The sequence below is a fragment of the Canis lupus genome, chromosome 18 (assembly GCF_048164855.1).
Source record: "Canis lupus baileyi chromosome 18, mCanLup2.hap1, whole genome shotgun sequence".
Classification (NCBI taxonomy): domain Eukaryota; kingdom Metazoa; phylum Chordata; class Mammalia; order Carnivora; family Canidae; genus Canis; species Canis lupus.
The window spans coordinates 20,272,419-20,295,808 of NC_132855.1; the positions used below are offsets into that span (position 1 = coordinate 20,272,419).

General features: G+C 38.5%; 1 protein-coding gene across 1 annotated transcript in view; it reads left to right on the forward strand.

The window, feature by feature from the left end:
• The first annotated feature begins 2,460 nt into the window (after window positions 1-2,460).
• The window catches only part of HIBADH (3-hydroxyisobutyrate dehydrogenase), a 108,418-nt gene continuing 87,488 nt past the window's right edge, over window positions 2,461-23,390 (forward strand). Inside the window, exons 1-2 of the mRNA XM_072783662.1 lie at window positions 2,461-2,741; window positions 14,927-15,087. Coding sequence (XP_072639763.1) covers window positions 2,651-2,741; window positions 14,927-15,087 — 252 coding nt within the window. The 5' untranslated portion in view covers window positions 2,461-2,650. The remainder of the gene's footprint in view (window positions 2,742-14,926; window positions 15,088-23,390) is intronic.

The window sequence follows — 23,390 nt, forward strand, 5'->3', positions numbered from 1 at the left end:
AGTTGTAGTTATTGGAAGAGACAGAGAAAAATATACTCACTCCATATTCCCAGAAGCAGAAGTGAAGAGGCTTTAATGTGTTGAAACACAATTTCAAACAGAACTACATGGGAGAGATCTGGGGGAAAGTTACAATGTCCTTCAAAGATATGGGGAAGGCAATCAAGCAAAGCCAGCCATAGGCAGTAACAGCCTTTGTAAACACAGTAATATCTACAAGCACCTCCAAATAGTAATTATTTAAAAATTATAATGCTTATTATAAACTTCTATAAAAATCTCAGAGTCGTAATTTATGAAGCAGCAAAGGACTTCTGGGAGGAGGTATTAAACTATATGAGGTAGGGATATGGAGAAATTGTGATTTATCCCTCGGTCCTGGTTGGGGAAAAAAGAGTCAAATTTTCAATATACTCGATCCCTTTTCAAAGCCATTACATTAGTTTAGTGTTTTTTTTTTTTTTTTTTTTTTTAAGAAAAGAGGTACATATTAAAAAAGATCTCAAGGCCAGCTTTAGTTCTGCTTGCCCTTCTTTCTGAGCCCCTTCTCCCCTCTCCAGTCCTAGGAAAACACCGCTCATAGAGGCAATTGTTTGTAAAGAAATACTCATTTTCAAGAAAAGATCTCTATAAACAACCTGGAGAAACAAAAAACAGTAGCTCACAATAAAAATGACAAAAACAATCTGATTGGATATAAAACCTCAAGAGGACTGGGATATAAAGTTTAGGAGCTGGGAGATCAATTGATATGTTGTCCTGTGTTGTAAATAGCTCTGCTATGTAGGTTGACATAGTTGAAAGGCAGAGCACATTTCAGCAGTTAATTATAGAAATCCGTAGGGCTACATTTATTGGTTGCAGGAGGTCTATTCCAGCTGAAACCTAAATAAACTGGGGAGAGAAGATTGGGTGGGACATTCTCAAGAAACCAATAAATATATTTGGGTGGGAACCCAAATCTAGGAGACTGTCTCAATAGCTGAAATAATTTCCCCCCCTTCTTTCTTCCCTTCCCTCTCTCCTCTTTTCCTCCCTCCCTTCCTCCCGCCCTTTCTTCCTTCTTTTTGGTTGGTGTGGAATAAGGGGTTGCAGTGTACAGCCAAAGAAGGGAATTGCTTTTGTACCAGTCACAATGTGAACCTTGCACTCTGTACTAGTTCCTGGGAACACTGCCAGCGTAATCAGAAACATGAAAGCACCCGCTTGCAAGCTATCCAATTCCTCTCCTTTTCCTTTAGGCACTTCCAACTCATGAGTGACTGACTGGGCAGAAGTAGAAAATAAGGTCAAAGTCAAATCTGTTGATTCTGCTACTCAGATTAAAAGGTTGGGTGAGCACAATCTAGGCAAATGAATAAGTAGAATTAATTTAGTGGGGGTGGTGGACATCTTGAGCTTTCTATTGCCCTAGCCACTCCTCATTGTTTTTCCTCCTATGCTACCTTTCTCCAAAGGTTGCAAGTCTTGCTTTGGAGTGGGCAGGGCTCACAACCCTTTGATGGGGTCAGTGGAGACGAGAGGCCCTGCCATTACGGCCAAAAGGTTCAGAGATTCAAATATGTACCCTAAGCACAGACAAGAATGAACCAATCTCTCTCTGACACGCACATAGTTTCTGGATTTTCATTTATCCTTAGCTTTTGCTTACAAAATGCAGAGTTTTCAAAGATCAGAAAAATGTACGTGGGAACAGAGTTGCTAATAATTCTACCCTTCAAAGAGAACAAGGTCAGCAACGTTATTTTCCTACTATCTTTCGAATTTCCGGAGAAACTGTTGGGTTAGATAAAATGAAGTCATTACATTTATGGCAGGTTTCTGTTGTTTCTCAATGAAAGGACGCTAAAAATACAAATGCTAACATTAGGAGATTATTTATTTATTTATTTATTTACGATAGACATAGAGAGACAGAGGCAGAGGCACAGGCACAGGCAGAGGGAGAGGGAGAAGCAGGCTCCATGCAGGGAGCCCGACGTGGGGCTTGATCCCGGGACTCCAGGACCGCGCTCTGGGCCAAAGGCAGGTGCTAAACCGCTGAGCCACTCAGGGATCCCGTATTTTTTATTTTTTAGAATTACGTATTGAAGTTAAAAATGGGTTCCCATACTTAGACGAAGAATTTCTGCTTTTGCCTGAAAATCGCAGCAGCCGCAGGCAAATGCAAGTTTTGTCCTTGTCCGCGTAGAGGCAACACAGGCAGTTGCAGCCACGCAGGGGACGGTCCTTAGGGGCGGGGGGACGGTCGGGGGCTCTCTGGAGTCGGACGCGAGCCGCGGCCACCGCCTCCCGCACACCCACTGCGTTTTGATAAACAAGCGGACTCCCGCCAGCAGTCGGTGGACGGGGGCGGAGCTCGGGGGCGGGGCCAGAGCGCTGCATGGGGGTGGGGCTCGGAAAGGCTTCCCATTGGCGGTTAGCGGACACGAGCATCCTGATTGGTCGCGTCGCCCATCCGTCAGGGCACTGACGACCCGGGTCTCGCCGGGCCGCGCCTTGTCGGTGGGAGCTCGCCCTGAGCTGCAGAGCGCGTGCGCGCGCGGCCCCACGCCGCGGCGCATCCCGCCCGCTCCGCGGCGCACACTCGCAGTCAGTGGGTGAGCCCGGAGCTGCGGAGGTCACCGCGGGGAGGCGGGGCGGGGGCAGCATGGCAGCCTCCTTACGGCTCCGTGCAGCCGCCTCCGGCCTCCGGTATTGGAGCCGCGGCCAGCGCCCGGCCGCGGCCAGCCTTGCAGCGGGTAAGGACCTCGCGCCTTGTCCCCCCGTCCCTCCTCCGGCTGCCGCTCCTCGCGCCCTGACGGCCGGAGAAGGGCTTTCACGGGAGGCGCTGCGGTTGGGTCGGGGCTTAAAATTCCTCAATTTTGGCTGGTCCCAAGGCCTGGCCGCTCCTGCCGCTGCCTGTCGCACAGCTAGCTGGTTCTTTCCCCGCCCCCTCCCGCCCGGGATCCAGATGAATGGCTTTCCGCGGCTTCTTCGGCTCTTAGGAAGGGGTGGGAAGAGCTTGGGGGCAAGGGAGGAGTATTTGGCTCCGGGGCGTGCTTCTTTGGAGTTCGGGCTCCGAGGACGGCCGGAGGGCCCAACCCCGGGGGCGACCCGGCACCCACCCCCCTGCGGACTCTGGGCTTGCGGCGCTGGCCGACCTTCCAGCGCCCCCAGGGATGCGCCCCGGTGGGAGTGCCATCGGGCAGCGGGGCTTGAATTTTGTTAACCACCTTAATCGCGAAGGATGATCTCACACAAACCGTTATCTGTACAAACCAGGTGACAAGTCATTCCAGCCAAGTTTTAAGTCACCCTTGACCACCAAGGGGTGCCTCCTCCGAAACCCCCCCTTTCTTTGTAACTGTGCTACCCGAAGATGCTGGCACTTCTGGCAAATTATGAACCAAGACACTTTGAGTGTCCTCAAAATTGTGGTCTGAACCTATCCTCTTCCTCCCTGCATATCATTATAAGTCATGGAAGCCAACCATCGACTTAGGAAGAGGCAGTTTTTAGATCCACAGGGATCTAATCTAATCATTTTTCCAACGAAGAACTTGAAGCCCCTTGCATAAGTGAATTGGGGCATCCCAGCAGGATCTAGAAAGTAGTTCTTGATGCTTCCTCATTCCTGCAGTTTCTACTTTAATTGGAAAAGTTGGTTGATTTGTGGGGACATTGCCATGGTCTTTCTGTAAAACTTTGAGAGCTGTAACAATGCACTGTTGAGCAGTTTCATACTTAGGATTTTTAAAATAGCTTTGGCATTAATATTTTCTGATCACGTAACAAAATACCAGGCTGGGAATTTAGTGCTTAATAGCTTCCCTTCCTCCCCTTCAGTAATACTAAAGCAGAACAGTGAATTTCCTCTCTGGCTTGAGACAGGCAGGCTTCATGTGATGCAAGAGAACAGATGTCTGATACAGAATCACAGTAACAAGATACAAACTCATGGAATCTGCTAAACTTGAGTGTAACCACTATTTGAGCTACATGTATGTATTGAGCTATATATATATATATAAACACCTCCCACTTTGAAGATACTTGAATCTATTAGTCACTTTTCCATTACTAAATGTTGTACTAGTTTTCACATGAATGTGCTGTTGTTTCAGTTTTGATTAGCCAGGGGAAGACGAATGTGTTATTTGGTGGCTTTACAAGCTGTTCTAATGATATTTTAATGATGCACATTTCAGAGTTATGAAAGTTCTTTAAATTCATGCTGGAAGGACCTGAGGCCTAAGACTATCCTCGTTGCCTCTCAATTGGATGAACTTACCTCCCAATGCTAGTTAGACTACTTTGGCAATACAACTTGTTCTTTGGGCTATTTGACCCAAAGATGTATGGATATAGATTTATGATAAATTTTAAATATTTAGTTTTGTGTGATTGCTTAAAACTACAATTGTTTTTACTTGGTGGAATTGTTTTAAATGTTTCTGTTAATTTTGGGTGCCTCGGTGGCTCAGTTGGTTAAGCATCTGCCTTCAGCTCAGGTCATGATCTCAGAGTCCTGGAGTCCCTCTCTGCTCTCCGTGGGGAGCCTGCTTTCCCCTTTCCCTGCCCTCCTTCCTTCTGTGCTTGTACTCGCGGCGCGCACGCTCTCTCTCTCTCTCTCTCTCTCAAATAAATAAATAAACTTTAGAATTAAAAAAATGTTTTTGTTAATTTTAGTTTACTAAATATACTTTTTCGTTAACTTTTTTGGCATTGGAGTCTTAAAAACTTAAAAAATACATGCAAATCTAGAGTTTAGGGACAGAAAGAACAATGTTCAAATAGTAACATTATTTAATGTTCTGAATTCTGTGGGATATTTGTTGCTGTTGTATGTTTGGGGTGTTCTTATCATATGGATGATACTATTATAAAGATCCATACGACGTATTTACTTAAAAAGAGAGACCTAAAGGTTGCTGGCTAAAAGCATATCTTAATTTTAAAATATTAAAAGCCTCAAAAAGGAAAAATAAATAGTAAAGTACTCATATATTACTATTTCATCATTTATTAAAAAGTTCTGTATTTTAAAAAGTAACTAGATTTAGTTTAGACTTCTTTAATTGGACAAGAAAAAAATCTACAATTATAAGAGCTCTGTGCTTTTTGTGACTCATCAACATGTACATGGAAAAATAATTTGTATCAGATTACCTTAAAATGACCACTGATCAAAGGTGGAATTGGAAAATTAACCAGCATCATGTACAGAAATGGGAACTTTTTTACTATGGCCCTTTTTGTGTATATGAAATCTACTTCCAAAGCAATGCATAGTATAAATAAAATGTATAGCATATTTTTCCTTAGCATTAGCCTCTAAGGTTGCACATGAAACTTTGAAAAGCTGATTAAGATCCTCCAACCAAAAGTTGACCTTAGACTTGTGAGATTACATAAGGAAAATAATTATTTCTAAAGTAATGACTCAAATAAAGGCCTTTGTAGATAGAGCAAGTCACTACCCTTAGTTTGGTAACTCTTAGTATTAAAGTATATAGAGGGCAGCCTGGGTGGCTCAGCAGTTTAGGTCTGCCTTTGGCCAGGGCCTGATCCTGGAGACCCGGGATCGAGTCCCACATCGGACTCCCTGCATGGAGCCTGCTTCTCCTCTGCCTGTGTCTCTGCCTCTCTCTCTCTCTCTCTCTGTGTGTCTCTCATGAATTAATAAATATATAAAATCTTTAAAAAAAAATAAAGTAGATAGAATACTTTTGACATAATATTATGTGATAAAGTAGTATGAAAGTTGTGTGTACTATATAATCTCAATATAATGAAAAAATGCACTTAAAAAACTGGATGGGCCCTGTAAAATGCTAATAGTGATTATTTTTGTGTAATGAGATTATCTTTTTCCCTTATGATACTTTTTCATATTTTCCAGTTTTCTACAATTTTTGTATTTTCATATTTAGAATAGTCTGGTTTTTTGGTACCACTGCATGTTACCAAGATATGGATACCTTTGCCCCTGTCTCATTGGAGAAAAAGGACATAACCTATAAATTTACATTTGTGGATTTAGAAACTAGTTTTGCCAAAATTTCTAGCTAGTTTCTTTACCAGTCAACCAGTGTCACCTTTGTATTGTGTTGACTGATTTTCTGCCAGCTTGATTTTAGCTATCCAGCTGTATTTCTATGTATTAATGTGTGTAACTTACTTAAGGGAAAATGTATTATTTAAGTTTGAAAGCTTTTAGGGTGAGAATTCTCTTTTACTTATTTGAATTTCTGCATCTTTGGGAGGGTGTTCTGTATTGTCCAAGCACTCCTGATGCTTTACCTTAAATAAGAGCTCTATTTCTTGGATAGGGAGCATCCTCTAAAATATTCTCTATCCCTTTTTCTAACACTCTGGCTCTTCTTACCTACTAGGCAAAATGGGCATTCGGCATAGGACTTGTACCCCAGTGCTGTCTCTTGACTACTGGAAGTAGCAAATATTTAATGACCTATGGTACCAGGTGCTGTTTGACACTTTACATGTATTATCTCAAGGCGTCCTTAAGTATTTTTAACCTGAAGTAGTGACTCTTGTTGATAAAACTTAATGTCTAGGGAAACCAAGGAACTTATTCAAGGGCATACATCTAAAAAGTGACCTTGCTTGGATAGGAATGTAGGTCTTCTGAATTCAGAGTTCTTAAATATAATCACCATCAGTAAGAACTCTCTTCTCTTTTGACGTTGTCATCTAATTATACTACCCTTTCTCTATCTTTGCCATAAGCAAAAATGAGATGAACTACTGAGCCCATCATTAAAGACTTTATCTTCATCGATTTTCATATTGGCCCATCCAAAGCTGGGTCTCGGCTTTAACAACTAACATCAGCACTCTACTTCAGCTCTTCCAAATTTTCATTGCTAGGTATTGCTATACTTCCAATATTCAAAAACTGAACTGGCCTTCTGGTTAGTATTACACCACCTCCCAACCCCTTTCTGTTAATCAGTGTGCTATATATGTCATTGTTATTACACTTAGTCCTTTGACCCCCAATTTCCATCCCACATCTATATACATAGATGTACTTTTCTGCTCCCTCATTTCATAGATGTACTTTTCTGTTCCCTCATACATAGATGTCCTTTTCTGCTCCCTCATTTCATTAAGTCCCTTTCTAAGTTTGTCTGTATCCAGCTTAGACTTCAGATTTACTTGTAATTAGGAATTTCAGTGATGCCTTTGATAGCATTTTAGTATTATTTTTTCTCTACCTCCTGCTCTTTTTCTGGGTAACTTCTCTTGTCTGTGATCTGTGTTCCTCCTGGATGTCACTTAAGTAATGTTACTACTGATAGTCACAGAAATTTGCTGATTAGATACAATCCTTTTGTTAATCTCTGGTTCATTCCTTGTTACATATTCAGATTACCCACAGCATTTCCAAATGGTTTACCTAGGGCTGCCAATCTCTGGAACCTAACCAGTTGTAGAGAGATGGCATTACCGTAATTGGTTTAATTATTTAGAACTTGCCTCTGGATCTGGGAGGAAGGGATAATGGAGAGTCAACCTGCAGTGTTTAATGGTTGCGGATCCACTTTGCTGAATCCGTTTTATCACCGTCTTTATTCTGTGATTGCTTCAGAACTGACTTTATCCCCGTATGTCCACTTGATGAAAGCTCTGTCTAGTTGTCATTCACTCATATAACATTAGTAAACTCTCACTGTGTGCCAATTCATTAATTTTATTTTATTATGAAAGTAGTTTAAAAAGTTGTATGCACATGGTAAAAACTCAAAAGATTATAAAAAATAGTCTTTTCTCTAACTCTGACCCATCAGTCCAACAACTCTCTAGATGTAACTACTGTTTCTTACATATTCTTACAGAAATTCAGTAAAAGTTAATGCATGTGTCCTTACCCATGGTACTTTATTATATATAATGCTCTTTATCTTGCTTTTTTTTCACTTAATAACCTCCTAGTAGGAGTTAACAAACTGTGGCCTATAGCTGGGCCCCTGTTTTTTTGTAAATAAAATTGTATTGAAACACGAGCATGGTCATTTGTCTATAGATTGTTTATGGCTGCTTTAAAATTAGAGTTGAATAGCTGTGACAGAGGCCTCGTGGCCTGGAAAGCTGAAAATGTTTCCTACCTGACCCTTTAAGAAAAACTGTGCTGACACCCCAGTATAGCATAAATTCCTAGATATGGAATTACTGTGTCAAAGAGTATGTACATTTTAAATTTGAATTTCATAATAAAATTCAAATGTAGATAATTTTTTTTCAAATAGCCATCCAAGGGGATCCCTGGGTGGCGCAGCGGTTTGGCGCCTGCCTTTGGCCCAGGACGTGATCCTGGAGACCCGGGATCGAATCCCACGTCGGGCTCCCGGTGCATGGAGCCCGCTTCTCCCTCTGCCTATGTCTCTGCCTCTCTCTCTCTCTCTGTGTGACTCTCATTAAAAGAAAAAAAAAAAAAAAAGTCATCCAAAAGGCTGACCTAAAATGTGATTCTGCAGTATGAGGGTACATGTTTTCATCAGTCCTTCCTTGCCAGTACTTTTATCAGAGAAACGAATTTGTTCATCTGATAAGTGAAAAATGCTACTACATTGCTTTGTTTTGTATTACTCCAATTATGACAGAATTGAGTATATTTTTAAAGGTTTTGTCATTTACATATTTTCGGTTTACTATTATTTTGTGATTTTTACTTGCTTAAAAAATGAGTTATTCATGTTTCTTCTAGATTTTTTTTTTTTTTTTTTTTCTTTTTTTTTTTTTTTTCTTCTAGATTTTAAACAAAGTAGTGCTGTTTCTCTTGTGTGTTGCAAGTGTTTTTCCTGGTTATTTGTATTTTGTCATGTTTGTGATTTTTTTTTCCATGTTAGATATGCTTTTTTTTCTTTTTATTTTATTGTTAAAAATTTCAAGCAAAAATATTGAAAGAATAATGCATTGAATATCTGTGAAATCTTTGTTTAGAGTCAACAGCTGTTAACATTTTGACATATTTGCTTTATTTCTTTCCAAATATATTCATATCCTACCTGTATAATTTGAAAGTAAATGCAGCTATCATGACCCTTCAACCTTAAGTAATGCAGAGTGAATCTCCTAAGAATAAGAATGGTCTCCTATATAACCAAACTATCATTACCTAAGACAATTAGCAATTCTATAACATCACTTAATAACCAGTTTATATTTTCAGTTCCAAAATTTTCTTAAAATATCCTTTTATAGGGCACTTGGGTGGTTCAGTTGGTTAAGCGTCTGCCTTTGGCTCAGGTCATGATCCCAGGATTCTGGGATCAAGTCCTGCATTAGACTCCCTACCCCACAGGGATTCTGCTTCTCCCTCTGCCCTTCCCTTCTACTTGTTCTCTCTCTCAGTCTCTCTCTCTTTCAAATAAATAAATAAATCTAAAAAAAAATCTTTTATAGTTTTTAAATTTTTTCCAAGTCAGTTTCCATTCAAACTTCATACATTGCATTTGATTAATATATCATTTTAGTATCTTTTATTTGAGAACTGTCTTCTCTTGTTTGTTTTGTAAACGTTTTTAAAAAATAGCTTTATTGTATTATAGTTGACTTATAATAAATGTACATATTTAAGGCATATAATCTGATGAGTTTTGACATATGTATATACCTGTGCAACTATCACCATAATCAAGATTGTGACCATACCCGACATGCCTCCAAATTTCTTCCTGTCCCTTTGCATACACAAATATTTGTAATAATATATTTTTACTGAATATAGATTCCTACCTTGACAGTTGTTGTTTCAGTACTTTTAAGATGATGGTCGGCTACATTCTCACTTGCTTTGTGTCTGACAAGAAATTTGCCTTATCTTTGCTACTCTGTATACAGTGTCTTTTCCTCTGGCTGCTTTTGAGCATTTTGATTATGATGTATTGTGGTATAGTTGTGTTTATGTTTCTTGTGTTGGGGTTCACTGAGCTTCTTGGATGTGTATGGTGGGGGTTTATAGTTTTCATCAGATTTGGACATTTTTGGGTGTTATTTCTTTATATATTTTTTCTGTCTCTACTTTTCTCTCATTTGATAACTAGTTACTTGTGTATTTGGGTGGTTGAAGTTGTCTCACAGTTCACGAATGTTCTCTTTTTTAGGTTGTTTCTTCTCTCTCTGCATGCTGTTTTGGATAGTTTCTATTGCTGTGTCTTTAAGAACACTAATCCTTTATTCTGCAGTATCTATTCTGCTTTTAATCCAGTGTGATTTTCATCTTATACATGGTCGTTTTCATCTTATGAAATTCAATTTTGGGTCTCTCTTGTATCTTCCATATCTCTATTTTTGGAAAATACAGACTACAGTTATTATAACTTTGAATATCCTTGTCCCGTAATTTTAACATTTTGTGGGTTCAGAATTGGTTTCTTATTCTTTTTGACTTCTAAATGTTGACATTCCCTTGGGCTTTGCTTTTCAATCTTTTTTACTCTCATTTGGCAATTGTATCAACTGCCACAATTTCTGTTTGCACCTTAAAGCAGATTGTTACCTTATACATACCTTTTTTTTCATCCTATCTCTGACATGATGGTAATTGGTTATAATATTTCTAAGCCTGTGGGATATCTTTCAGCTCATTGACATGACAGTTCACAGTTACTTTATTTAAAAGGGAGATATCCCTCTTGATTTCTCCACTTAGGTTATTGAAAGCACTATTTTCTTGCTGTCATCTTTGATCTTTCCCTTATTTTAGCCCATAATCCAGTCTTTTGCTATGTCCTTTTACTTCTGCCTTTGAAATTTTTTTCATATTTGTCTTTTCTAAGGCCACCACCTTTTATTAACTCTGACCTTATTTATAAACTGAGTGTTTGCCCACTCCCCCCCCCCCTTTTATATGTCAAAATCCTAATCCCCACTGTGATGGTATTAGAAGGTGGGGCCTCTGGGAAGTAATTAGGTTATGAGAGTGGAGCCCTTATTAATGGGATTAGTATCCTTATAAAAAGAGACAGGAGAGCTTGTTCTCTTGTTCTCTGCTCTCTGCCGTGTAAAGGATATAAGAAGATGGCCATATACAAAGTCAGGAAGTGGGCTCTTACCAGATACTGGATCTGTTGCCACCTTAATCTTGGATTTCCCAGCTTCCAGAATTGTGAGAAATAAATGTTTGTTGTTCAAGCCACTGAGACTATGGTATATTTGTTATAGCAGCTTAAATGGATGAATAGAGACCTACAGTAGTGTTACTGTTACATTAGTCTTTATTATTAGTCTCAATGATTTATTTTTATTGTTAGTCTTGCCTGAGAAGACATATCTAGAAAATATTGCTCAGGCTGATGATGTCACAGAGATTGCTGCCTGTCCCAATACCTCTTCCTTATAAAATATAGTCAAAAAAAAATATATAGTCAAATTGTTTAACATGCTTCCCAATCTTCCACATTATGGTTACATTGCTTCTTCTTTCCTTTCTCTCTCTTTCTTTCTTTCTTTCTTTCTTTCTTTCTTTCTTTCTTTCTTTCTTTCTTTCTTTCCATCCATCCATCCATCCATCCATCCATCCATCCATCCATGTTAAAGAGAGTGCATGTAGCAGAGAGGGGCAGAGGGAGATGGAGAGAGAGAATTTCAAGTAGACTTTCTGCTGAGTGAAGAGCCAGTGGCAGGCTCAATCCCAAACCCATGGCCCTGACATGACCTGAGTTGAAATAAAGAGTTGGATGCTTAATCAACTGAGCCACCTAGGCGCCCTGCACTGTTTCTTTCAATCTTATTTCTTATTTATTTCTTTGTGCATCCTCTAGGAAAAATAAAGGGCAATATCATACAGTGGTTAAAAGTGAAGCATCTAGAGTCAGATTGGCTGGATTTGAATCTTGGCCTTGCAGTTTAGTATAGTTGGGCATTTTATTTAAATTTTTTAAGTGTCAGAGCTCAGTTGAAAGGAAGCTTAATGATAGAATATGATGACAGTGCTATTTATAAAATGCTTAGTAAGTATCTGGCATGTAGTAAAATTGTCAAGAATATTAACTTTTACTCTTATTTTTCTGTCTTGGCTTTCCTATTTCCTTGCATATATTCATATTCCTTTTTTTTTTTTTTTTTTTTTAAGATTTTTATTTGTTGGGATGCCTGAGTGGCTCAGCAGTTGATCGTCTGCCTTTGGCTCAGGGTGTGATCCTGGAGTCCCAGGACTGAGTCCCACATTGGGCTCCTTGCTTCTCCCTCTGCCTGTGTCTTGTCTCTCTGTGTCTCTCTCACGAATAAATAAGCAAAATCTTAAAAAAAAAAAAGAAAAAAAGATTTTATTTGTTTATTTGTGAGAGACACAGAGAGAGAGAGGCAGAGACGTTGGCAGAGGGAGAAGCAGGCTTCCTCCTGGGAGCCTGATGCGGGATTGATCCTAGGACCCCAAGACCACAACTTGAGCCAAAGGCAGATGCTTAACCACTGAGCTACCCAGGTGTCCCATCATGTTCCTTTTTTATATAGAGTTTCCTTCCTTCTTATTCTCCTTTCCATTTGAAATCATAGAATACTCAGGTCACATGCTACCTTCTTTAAGTGCTTAAACCAGATGAATTCTTTATGTCAGCATTGTTTTTTATATTTCATCTTCAGCTTTCTTGTATTTGTGTGCATGGTGTATTTCCTTTTAGATTTTAGGCTTTTGACAGCAAGGACTATATATGTCATTGTGTCTTCTGTGGTGCGGTATATAATAGTTGCTTCATATTTGTTGAATATGTGAATGAATTGTGGTTCTACCTTGCCATACTTACTGTTTAGACTTCAGTAATTGCCTGTTAAATTAACTATTTTTAAATCACAGTCTTTCTAATTTTTAATGTCTTTAGTTAAATTATACTTTCCCAAGCTTAATATACTCTGGTAGTAGTAGCTATTAGCACTATTAGTTATTAATGCTTGAGTTCTTTTACAAAGTATGCTTCTCATTCTGTTTAATATCATAACATTTCTATTAGGTGTCATTTCTCTGTCATTGAACCCCTTGTGGGCCAGGAAGTCAGACACAGGACTCCTATTATACCCACTGTGTTAAACTTAAACTGGTAAGATGATGTTGCACAAGAATGACACCCATAGTTAATGGAAATGTTAGAGTCAATCATCAAGTTGAAAGGAAATAAATATGCTCCTAACCCAGGATGACCTCTTTTTTTCTTTTCTTTTCTTTTCTTTTCTTTTCTTTTCTTTTCTTTTCTTTTCTTTTCTTTTCTTTTCTTTTCTTTCTTTTCTTTTCTTTTCTTTCTTTTCTTTTCTTTTTTCTTTTTTCTTTTCTTTTCTCTCTTCTTTTTTCTTTTCTTCTTTTCTTTTCTTTTCTTTTCTTCTCTTCTCCTCTTTCTTTCTTTCTTTCTTTCTTTCTTTCTTTCTTTCTTTCTTTCTTTCTTTCTTTCCTTCCTTCCTTCCTTCCTTCCTTCCTTCCTTCCTTCCTTCCTTCCTTCTTTCTTTTCTTTCTTTTCTTTCTTTCTTTCTCTTTCTTTCTTCTTAGATTTTAAGTAATTTCTGCACCCAACGTGGGGCTCAAACTCATAACCTCCAGATCAAGAACTGCATGCTCCACCAGCCAGGTGCTCCAGAAGACCTCTATTTCTTAAGCTTTAGGGCTTCAAATAATTTGCTTTTAGGAAAGCTCATTACATTTAAATTAAATTCAAGGAAGAGCAGGGACCCATCAGTTGATGGACCTGAAACTTAAAAGGGTATCTGTGATTAGTTGGTATACTACACAGTTTTATAACTGGAGTCCTTGAAAGACAAAGAAAAAAAAAAAAGCTTTGAATTGGCAAGGAAAAGGGCAAGTGGAGTTATTCTTTCAGAAGAGTGGGAGCTCTTCAAGGGTAAGGACTGTATATCTTGCTTATGTCTATCTCGGGCTCTGTCATAGTACTTCGTGTAGTAAATACGTGTTGAGTGGAGTTCTAAATCTAGAAATGGAAAAATGGTATTTAAGGTTATTTTCATGGCAATGCAAAGTCCTTTTGCTCTCTCTTGCAAAAAGCATTACTTTTTATTCTATGCCCCAGTATGATTTCAAAAGGCCTCTTGTGAAAAAGAAGAAAATCAAATAGAACCAGCATACAGCTTTTTAAGAACAATTCTTTTCCTGCAAATGGAAATGCTGCTTCTTTGAAAGTGCATGGAGTTGTTAGCCCAAGGCACCTTAACGATTACCCTTGCCTTTTAAAGCCCATCCCTGTCTTCTTCCCTAGAGCCCACCTTATAAACTGGTGACTTAGTTGGTTTAACATTTTCTTAAGATGTTGTTTATACCATTGGAGGGGATGATTTCTAAAACGTGGGGGTGAGAAGGTAAAAAACTTTTCCATTCTTGGACCTTGTCCAAGATACATGTTTTATTGAATATTTTTAGTTTGTCATACATATTATTAAAGGATATAAAATAGATATGAGGAATCTAGAGTACTTCACATTATAAAGTACATATTTTAGAAGTGATAACGTTTTAAAATTTATTGTTAAAAATGGTAAAGGGATATTATATAGAGGTAGAAACCAGATTGCTTAAAATTGTATAGCTGTTTCCTATAGAATGAAATAATTAGATGTTAATCTACTTGTACATGGTTGATGTCTTTAAATATGATTAGATGATTTAAATCTAGCATTATAAAGTTTTTTTTTTTTAAAGATTTTATTTATTTATTCATGAGAGACACAGAGAGAGAGAGGCAGAGACATAGGCAGAGGGAGAAGCAGGTTCCATGCAGGGAGCCCAACGCGGGACTCTATCCCTGGTCTCCAGGATCACGCCCTGGGCCAAAGGCAGGCACCAAACCGCTGAACCACCCAGACATCCCTTAAAGCTTTTTTAAAAATAGAGAACATCTCAGTAACAACTGACCTAATACCGAATGAATGTTTACAATAAGAAATGTCACCGCTCCTACTAAAAGTAATTTATTGAAATCAGTATGTTCTAGGTCAATGGCTTCTAAGACTCCAGTTGGATTCATTGGACTGGGCAACATGGGGAATCCAATGGCAAAAAACCTCATGAAACATGGCTATCCACTCATTATTTATGATGTGTTCCCTGATGCATGTAAAGAGTTTCGAGATGCAGGTGAACAGGTAAGGCCTTTTCTTTAGATGTGTTCTAGATTTTGATGTTTAAAAATCAATATGACAATTTAGGAGTATACCCATTGGAATTATAAACCTATTTCATTGTTAATTTTATGCATGTTATGTATTTGTTGTTTTTTTGTATATATAAATACAAGTGTATGTGTGTGTGTATATAATATATATAGTTGTTATTGTTAACTTTTATTTATTTTTTTAAAAGATTTTATTTATTTATTCATGAGAGACAGAGAGAGAGAGAGAGGCAAACACACAGACAGAGGGAGAAGCAGGCTCCATGCGCTCCATGCAAGGAGCCCGATGCGGGACGTGACCCTGGTCTCCAGGATCAGGCCCTGGGCTGATGGTGGTGCTAAACCGGTGAGCCACCTGGCTGCCCTGTTAACTTTCATCAAACATCTGTGCAACAGAGAATTGAGGCAATTTATTCTTTGGCAGATGATTGGGAACATTTCCTAGGTTGAGTCAAAGGCGATTGCTTTGGCTATATATCAGTTTTCTGAGACCATAACTTTACTGATTGTCCTGTAAAAGCAGGTAGTTTGGTGGAAGTAGCTTTCCATGTTATTGAGAGGCACAATTGTCCTAGGACCAGAATAGGCTTAGGGATAGCTTAGTTTGAATCCCAGCTTAAATACTTACCTGCTTTCTTACTGGGGGGCAAATTATTTCACCTCCGCTGATTTTTGCAACTGTGAAATGGGAATCATGACAGCCTACGTCTTTAGATTATGAGGCTTAAACAAGAGAATGTATGTGAATGTACTTCATAAATATTGTATGGCAGCACTTCGTGAATAAATATGTTATTGGCCATAAACCAGAAGACAACTTAGAAACACTGTGTGTCATAATGAAGTACAGAGCTAAGTTATGACAGATCTCTAGTGTTTGGTTTTTAGTCTATCATTCTTATATCAGGAATTTTTGGACTAGAGTATTATATCCTGTTAGATGATAGTAACTACTGGTCAGTTCCTCTTTGGATTTGTTAAACTTTATCAATAACTCATATGACAGGAGATCATGTAAAATCATGTAACCGATTTTAGAGTTTTGTTTTTTTGAGGTATGAAGGAAATTCTTGTGCAAATTGTAGATTGGTAAGTAAGAGCTGAATGTAATCCTAGAATTAGGAGAATACTAAAAATTTCCTGAGGAATATAGAAAAAAGTGAAAGAAAAAATTAAACAGCCCACTTCTGGATGATAGACCTGAAGTAAATACTAAGAAATGTAATGCCTATGTAAAGATCAGGTTTAAGTTTCTAGAGATTTCTACTCTAGGGTAGAATTCTACTTTGGGTAGAATTTTCTTTTCTTTTCTTTTCTTTTCTTTTCTTTTCTTTTCTTTTCTTTTCTTTCTTTCTTTCTTTCTTTCTTTCTTTCTTTCTTTCTTTCTTTCTTTCTTCTTTCTTTTTTTTTTTTTTATCTTATTTATTTATTCATGAGAGACACAGAGAGGCAGAGACACAGACAGAGGGAGAAGCAGGCTCCATGCAGGGAGCCCGATGCTGGACTCAATCCCTGGACTGGGATCACGCTCTGAGCTGAAGGCAGACGCTCAACCACTGAGCCACCCAGGCATCTCTAGGGTAGAATTTCTGAATACCTGCTGTATGTCTAGCAGTCCACATAGTACTGTGGAGAATAAAACAAGTTGAATTGGATATGACAGCGCGTTAGGTGTATCTTGGGTGACAAGACTAAATAATATTACGAGAAAGTTTCTATTAAAATTGCATTTGGGACTCCTGGATGGCTCAGTTGGTTGAGCATCTGCCTTCGGCTCAGGACGTGATCCTGGGGTCCTAGAATTGAGTCCTGCATCAGGCTCCCCAAGGGGAGCCTGCTTCTCCTTCTGCCTCTCTGTCTCTAATGAATGAATAAATAAAATCTTTAAAAAATTTTGCACTTTGACTATAATAAAGTACTGAAGTGGTTTTTAAGGAGGAAAAAAATAAATGTTAAAGAGTCATTTCTCAGAGGAACTATAAAAATATTGTGTAAAATCTTTGCTCATCTCCAGACAGAAATGGTATAGTCTGAAATGAAAGTCATAGAGACAGTATCTCTCAGATTCCTAAATAGAAATGAGAAGATTCTAGGACACACAGTCAGTTACTGGATTTCCCCTTTTTTCCCTTTTTCTTGAGATATATAAGTAGATATGAGGAAGGGAAGAAGATGGATTCTGGGTAGCTACTCCTCCCAGATTGGTGAAGAGTGAAGATGTGTCTGAGCTTCTTGTCTATAGTTCCCACCCGTGTCCCCAACACATAGTGGGAAAAGTTTTGTGGATGGTTCACACTGAGGCAACAGCCTAGAAGAGAGAATCCTCTTTTCCCACATCTTTTCTCTCTCACATCCCTGGTTCCCTTATGACCTTGACTGTATGAGGTCTTCTGAGTATTGATTATAACAGCAGTAGAGGGTAGGAGAAAGTGAAACTTGGATGAATGAAAGAAGAAGGATAAAGGTAAGAAAGCTTTGGGCCTAAGGGTAAGTATCATACCATATAAAATGAAAACATTTGTTAAATGATTTATGATGGCAGCCTAAAAAATGTTTTGAATAGTGGCAATGTCATTTGAACAAGTGTAATTTCCTGAGGGCTACTTTAAAAGGTAACAATTTGGATGAATAAGTACTGATATATTAAAGTGTCACCATTATTATTTCATAGCTATATTTAGTTTTCAAAAATGTTGGATAAGAGAAAAAATGAGTTTCATTCTACTACTAAAAGACAAAGACCAGACTTGGAATGGGATGGAAAAATATAGGTGAAAACCTTAAAACCTCTTGCCGTTGTGCACAATAGTGCAGTGAAAAGTTTAGGGGTTCGACAGTTAAGAGTCTATTTGTGTTGACACTTCCATTTTAAGGATAGGAGTTGTCCGTGTGTCCCCCCCACCCCACTCCCCATCTCCCAATATTACTATGTCAGGTGAAGCTGATAAAATGGCAGCTGAAGAAAATGGATTTTTTCCCCCAACAATTGCATAGACTGGCTAGTTTTTTTTTTTTTAATTTTGTTTATTTATTTGATAGAGAGATAGTGAGAGAGAGAGAGACATTGAGAGAGAGAAAGCATGATCAGGGGGAGAGGGAGAGGAAGGCTCTCCACTGAGCCAGGAGTTCGATGCTGGGCTCGATCCCAGGACTCTGGAATCACAACCTGAGCCGATGGCAGATGCTTAACCAACTGAGACACCCAGGATCCCCTGGCTACTTGGTTTCTAATGTTGATTGTGCTTTCAGTGAGAAATTTACAGGGAGAGAAAGTACCAAAATAGAGATACCCGGTTCTAAAGAACTTTGGGCATTTTCTTGAAGTGCCTTTTTTTTTTTTTTTAAAGCAGAAGTGGGGATTTATTGTTAGGGAATGGTCTGACCCAAGGCACAGCTGAATTTTGGGCACAGATGTTATCAGATTCCTTTCTGTCTGCCTCTTGTCTATGCTTTGCTCAGAGGCTTCTCTGCCATCAAGGTGCATGATAGCCACCTGCAGTTTCAGGTGAAGAAATGCTTTAGAATGTTCTAACCCTGCACGTTTTCTTCAAGCCTAATCTAGTAGTAGAACATATTACATGTGTTATGAAGGAAATAAAAACTTTGACAAGCTTGATGGTATTTAATCAATTTATTTATGTCTTCTGATGTTAACCTTAGATTGTAGGTGTACCTGGCTGGCTCAGTTGGTAGAGCATTTGACTCTTGATCTCAGGGTCATGAGTTCAAGCTCCATGTTGGACATAGAGTTTACTTTAAAAAAAATGTTATCTTGGGGCACCAGGTGGTTGAACATCCAACTCTTGATCTGAGCTCAGGTCTTGATCTCAGGGTTATGAGTTTAAGCCCTACATTGGGCTCCATGAGAGGGCATGGAGCCAATTAAAAAAAAAAAAAGTTAAACTATGCTAATAAGGTATTTATACTTGGTTAAATATGTTAATTTTGGTCATTTCCACAAAAAATGTGGGCATTCTTCTTTCAGTTCCCTTTCTTATAGCCTTATTTCTGTTGGAAACTCAGGTTTAACCTACAATGATGTATCATTTCAACTTTTAGAATCTTTTCTAAGAATGTAACCTACATTACAAAGGTAATCATCAAGATTTTGTATATTAGAAATCATGAATTGATAAATTGTGAATGCAGTATAAAAACATAAACCCTGAAAAAAAAAAAGAAAGAAAAAAAACATAAACCCTGGAACCAGACTGCCTGGGTTTAAATCTCAGCTCTACCATTTGCTGGCTGTGTGACTTTGGACAGATTATTTAACCTTTCCCTACTTGAATTTCCTCATTTTATAAAATTGGGATTTTTAATAGTACCTTTTTAGTCCTGGAGAACCTGGCATATAGAGAATGCTATTACTGCTATTACTATTCTTACTACTCTTGTTACAGGGTTGTTATTGTGTCTCTGTCATCTCTCCCAAATCTTCATTCCCCAACACCACCCATGGGAACATACCATACCACTATCTTGGCTGAGTAATGGAGTCCAGAGTGCTTTGAAGACAACTGTCGACATATTTTTAAATGAAAGACTGATGATAAAAATTAAAACCCAACTAGAAGATAAAGTGATTTGATAGCATCCCCATTTAAGAATATATTCTGCACTGTCCCTTCCATCCCACTTTTGTTTTGTGGAAAATACCAATTTCTCTTTTTAAGCATTAGCGTCAAGGGCATATGACTTTTGCTTCATTTTTATTTTCATTGTCTAGGAATTTCCTTGGAGATGCTGCTGATCTGTGCCAAAAGTCTTGGGACTTTTACACCATTTCTGTGTGTTTTCTGGTTGAACGAGGCCTAATTAGATTGTCTTTTCTTTTGTTTTTTTTTCTTTGAAAACTTGGAAATTATCTGGTTCTTGGGTTGTAAGGCTGAGCATGTTTGGTTAAGTAATTCCCTCGGGATCTAAGCTGGCATCCACACAGGTCTCATTAAATGAGAACTTTAAAAGCCTCTTGCTCAGTGGGCTCTGTCATTGTTGACCAAATGTTTCAAGATGTAGGCACAAACTGTTTTTGTCCGTTTTTCAAGTGTAGTCTAATTTTGAAGTAACAGTGTGCTTTTCTACTTGGAAAGATTAAAAAACAGAGTGGCAGGTTTAACCAAGGTCATGTTCATTTTGCTTCTTAGCAAGTTTCTCTTACCCATTTGGCTTTCTTGGAAGCAATGCTGATCTTAACTTTTGTGACTGTTTTGTTTGGAAGTCAGTGAGGTTTTTCTTTGTGTAAAGTTACTAGTTAATAGTTGTCTCCTTCCGATGGATATGTAAAAAGGCAGTGGAATTCCTTCAGATTACTCTGGCCTTGATGCCCCCATCCTTGCCCCCCAACCCAGCAAAGCAGATTTTGTCTTTAATTAGTCCAGTCTTTTACGCCTTGTATTGCATACCTGCCATAGATAGGTATTAGCATACAGATGAGTCTAAATCCAGAGAAATTGGCTACAAAAATTCTTAAAGACTGAAGATATTGTGATACACAAGGAAACCAATCTCCTGTAGTTAAAATTGAGATAATGGAAAAGTAGAGTCATCTTAATTCATAATAATTTAAGAATGAAGCAGATGGAATTAGCAAGATCTTTCTGGATGATCATGACAGAGCAGAGCCGTGGCCCAGAGTCAGCCAGGTCAGTGACTGTCCACAGATAGGGAGGTGCAGAAGAGTCTTGTTAATGCTGTACCTTTGTATTGATCATATCCCATGAATCCTTTTTCACAAAGGCTAAACTTTCCTAGAACTTAAGTTTACTAAATGTGAAAAATTTCTTTACCTAGGTATCCTTTCCATTTTGGAGATAGAAACCCTTAAAGATAACCCAAGTGACTATTCTTATTTTGTAGATTCAGAAACTGAAGCCAGAGAGGTTAAGTGATTTTCACAAAATCACACATGACCTTAGTGGCTGGGCTGCAACTAAACCTGGGTCTCTGGCTTCCCAAATTAGTGTTCCTTTCACTGATCCATGCTGTCTTTGCTTATCCATTCAATTAGTAAATGTAATTGAAGGGACTCTAATTAGTTTGGCTCCTAAAGGCTTTTGTGGTTAATGTCAGACCGGCAACAAGGTTTGTTTTTTTCCCCCAGCTTTTGAGTCGTGGCCAAATTTTGTCAGTCAATTATTTCAGAGTCTTGAAGTCATCCCATGGAAGTCAAGATGATTTGAATAGTTGGACACACATGTCTGTGTATCTGTCTAATAAACATGCCTTCTGTAGTGCAAATTAGAGAATGTTATTATAATGTACCAAATGTATATAGTCATTAGATATGGAGCAGTTGTGGCCAGTACAGTGGTGACATTCCAGCTATCACTATCATTGTGTGTTTTTTCCGGACCTGTGAGCTTTGACACTACTTTCCTATATAATTGAGGGGTTAGCAGTACTCTGGCAACCCAGGCATCCCAAGAAGCAGATGCTAGGGATGCAGGGGGTTGATTGGGCACTCCATGCACTTGGCAGTTGCATGAATTGGCACTGCCAGTTCATGGGTATGAGGAGCTTAGGTGTGAAGTCTACTCTTAGATCTGTGAACTAATTGTTGGTGCCTCTGAGGGCACCTCTTCAAGGAGTTATCTAGGTGTAATTGAATTTCCTTCAAGGAAGAGACTCATTGAATTCCTAAGAGAAAGTCTGAAATTGACTCTTAGACCTCAGGGCTTACCGCAGTCCCTGAAAGAGCAAGAGAGATGGAGCTGATATGAAAGGAGAAGCCATTGAAAGGTATGCCATCGTTTTGCATTGTATGTATTCATCCCCAAAGAGGGATGAATAGATGAGGCTCTCTGTGTAACCCACATTTTTGATAAAGTCCAGAAGTAGAGAAATACAACTTCTATAACTTTTCCTTTACTTGTACTCATCATATTCAGCTCTGTTTTCTTGAGTAATTGTAAACTGTTTGCCAGCAAATAGTTGCCAGCATTTATTTGGGCATAGGAGAGTTTTTACTAAACTGAAGTATTTCTTTGTAATTTCACAGAAAAATTTTTTTTTTCAGAATTTTTGGGGTAAATCTTGATGATGTATCAAAATGTACTGTTGAATGTGTTTTCTTTAGACTCTAAAATGCCATATTGCCTTTAGAATGAAACATTGAAAGAGAATCTCTGTTTTAGGGCCTGAGATATTTCACTTTAGCATTTAATGTTAATACACAAAGTGTTAGGATACTTGATTGCCTAAAATTTTAAAGTATGACTTAGGAAATTACTTTATGTTAAAACTGTTTTTGTCTCAAATTTGATTTAGAAGCTAATAGTCTGCTAAGGAAAATTGAGTATCATTACCTCTAGCTCATAATATTTAGAATATACGCTGTTTGTCTTTCCATTCTTCCACTTTCATCAACTGCGTATCAAAGACAAAAAGAAAATGTTAGGTGTAATTCCACCACACAGAAAGCAGAGTCTTTCCCATTTCTAGGTTGCTTACATGTCAGTTCACATTTCCTAGCAGAAAATATGTCCATTTCTGATAAATATGTACATCATTCTACAGAGAAATCTTCATTTATCCTCCTGAAAGTCCTTTGTCTTTTTTTTAAGGGGAGATAACGCTTTCGAGGAGCTTTTGTGACAATGGGTGATAGATTCTTTTTGTTAAAGAAAGAACAGTTTGAACCAAAAGTGAGCTCCCAGTCTCTTCTGGCCTCTTTGGTTTCCAGCTTTCTGAATAGGTGTATCAAGGTGCATGTGTGAGAGAGAGAAGGGGTTTTGGGAATGCGAGTGAGGGTGTGTACATTTATGTATGCATGCATACATATAGAGGATGGACAGTAACTTTCCTTTACCGTATGTTGTGGTCATCATAAGGCAGAAGTCAGGGTGGACATGAGAGCATACCTTGATGCCTATTTGTATATCTTTCTTGTATCTATAGTTTCCACTTGAATCCTGGGAGTTCACACGTTCAGCCTTAATGGTAGTGCTATATAGCTAGCTAATGCAGGAAATGCTCATATCCTTGTCCTGACCTTTTCCTTTCCATACAGGCTTAATTTTTTTTCCCCCTTGAAAATGGAGACTGGAGGATGGTAGTAATTGGGGCTTGAGAATTTACTAGGAGATTTTGCTGCCTATACAATCACTGGAGAGTCCTGTAGTTCAGCTACCATCCCTGTTGCACTAGTGTTTTTCTTAGTCAAAGCATCTACCAAGAAGTATGCTGTTTAAGAATCCAAGTTGGAGGAATCCATGAGAAGTACGTCTGTTCCCAGGACTGTTGGGTTTTGCCCTTTCCCCCCTCAACTCACTT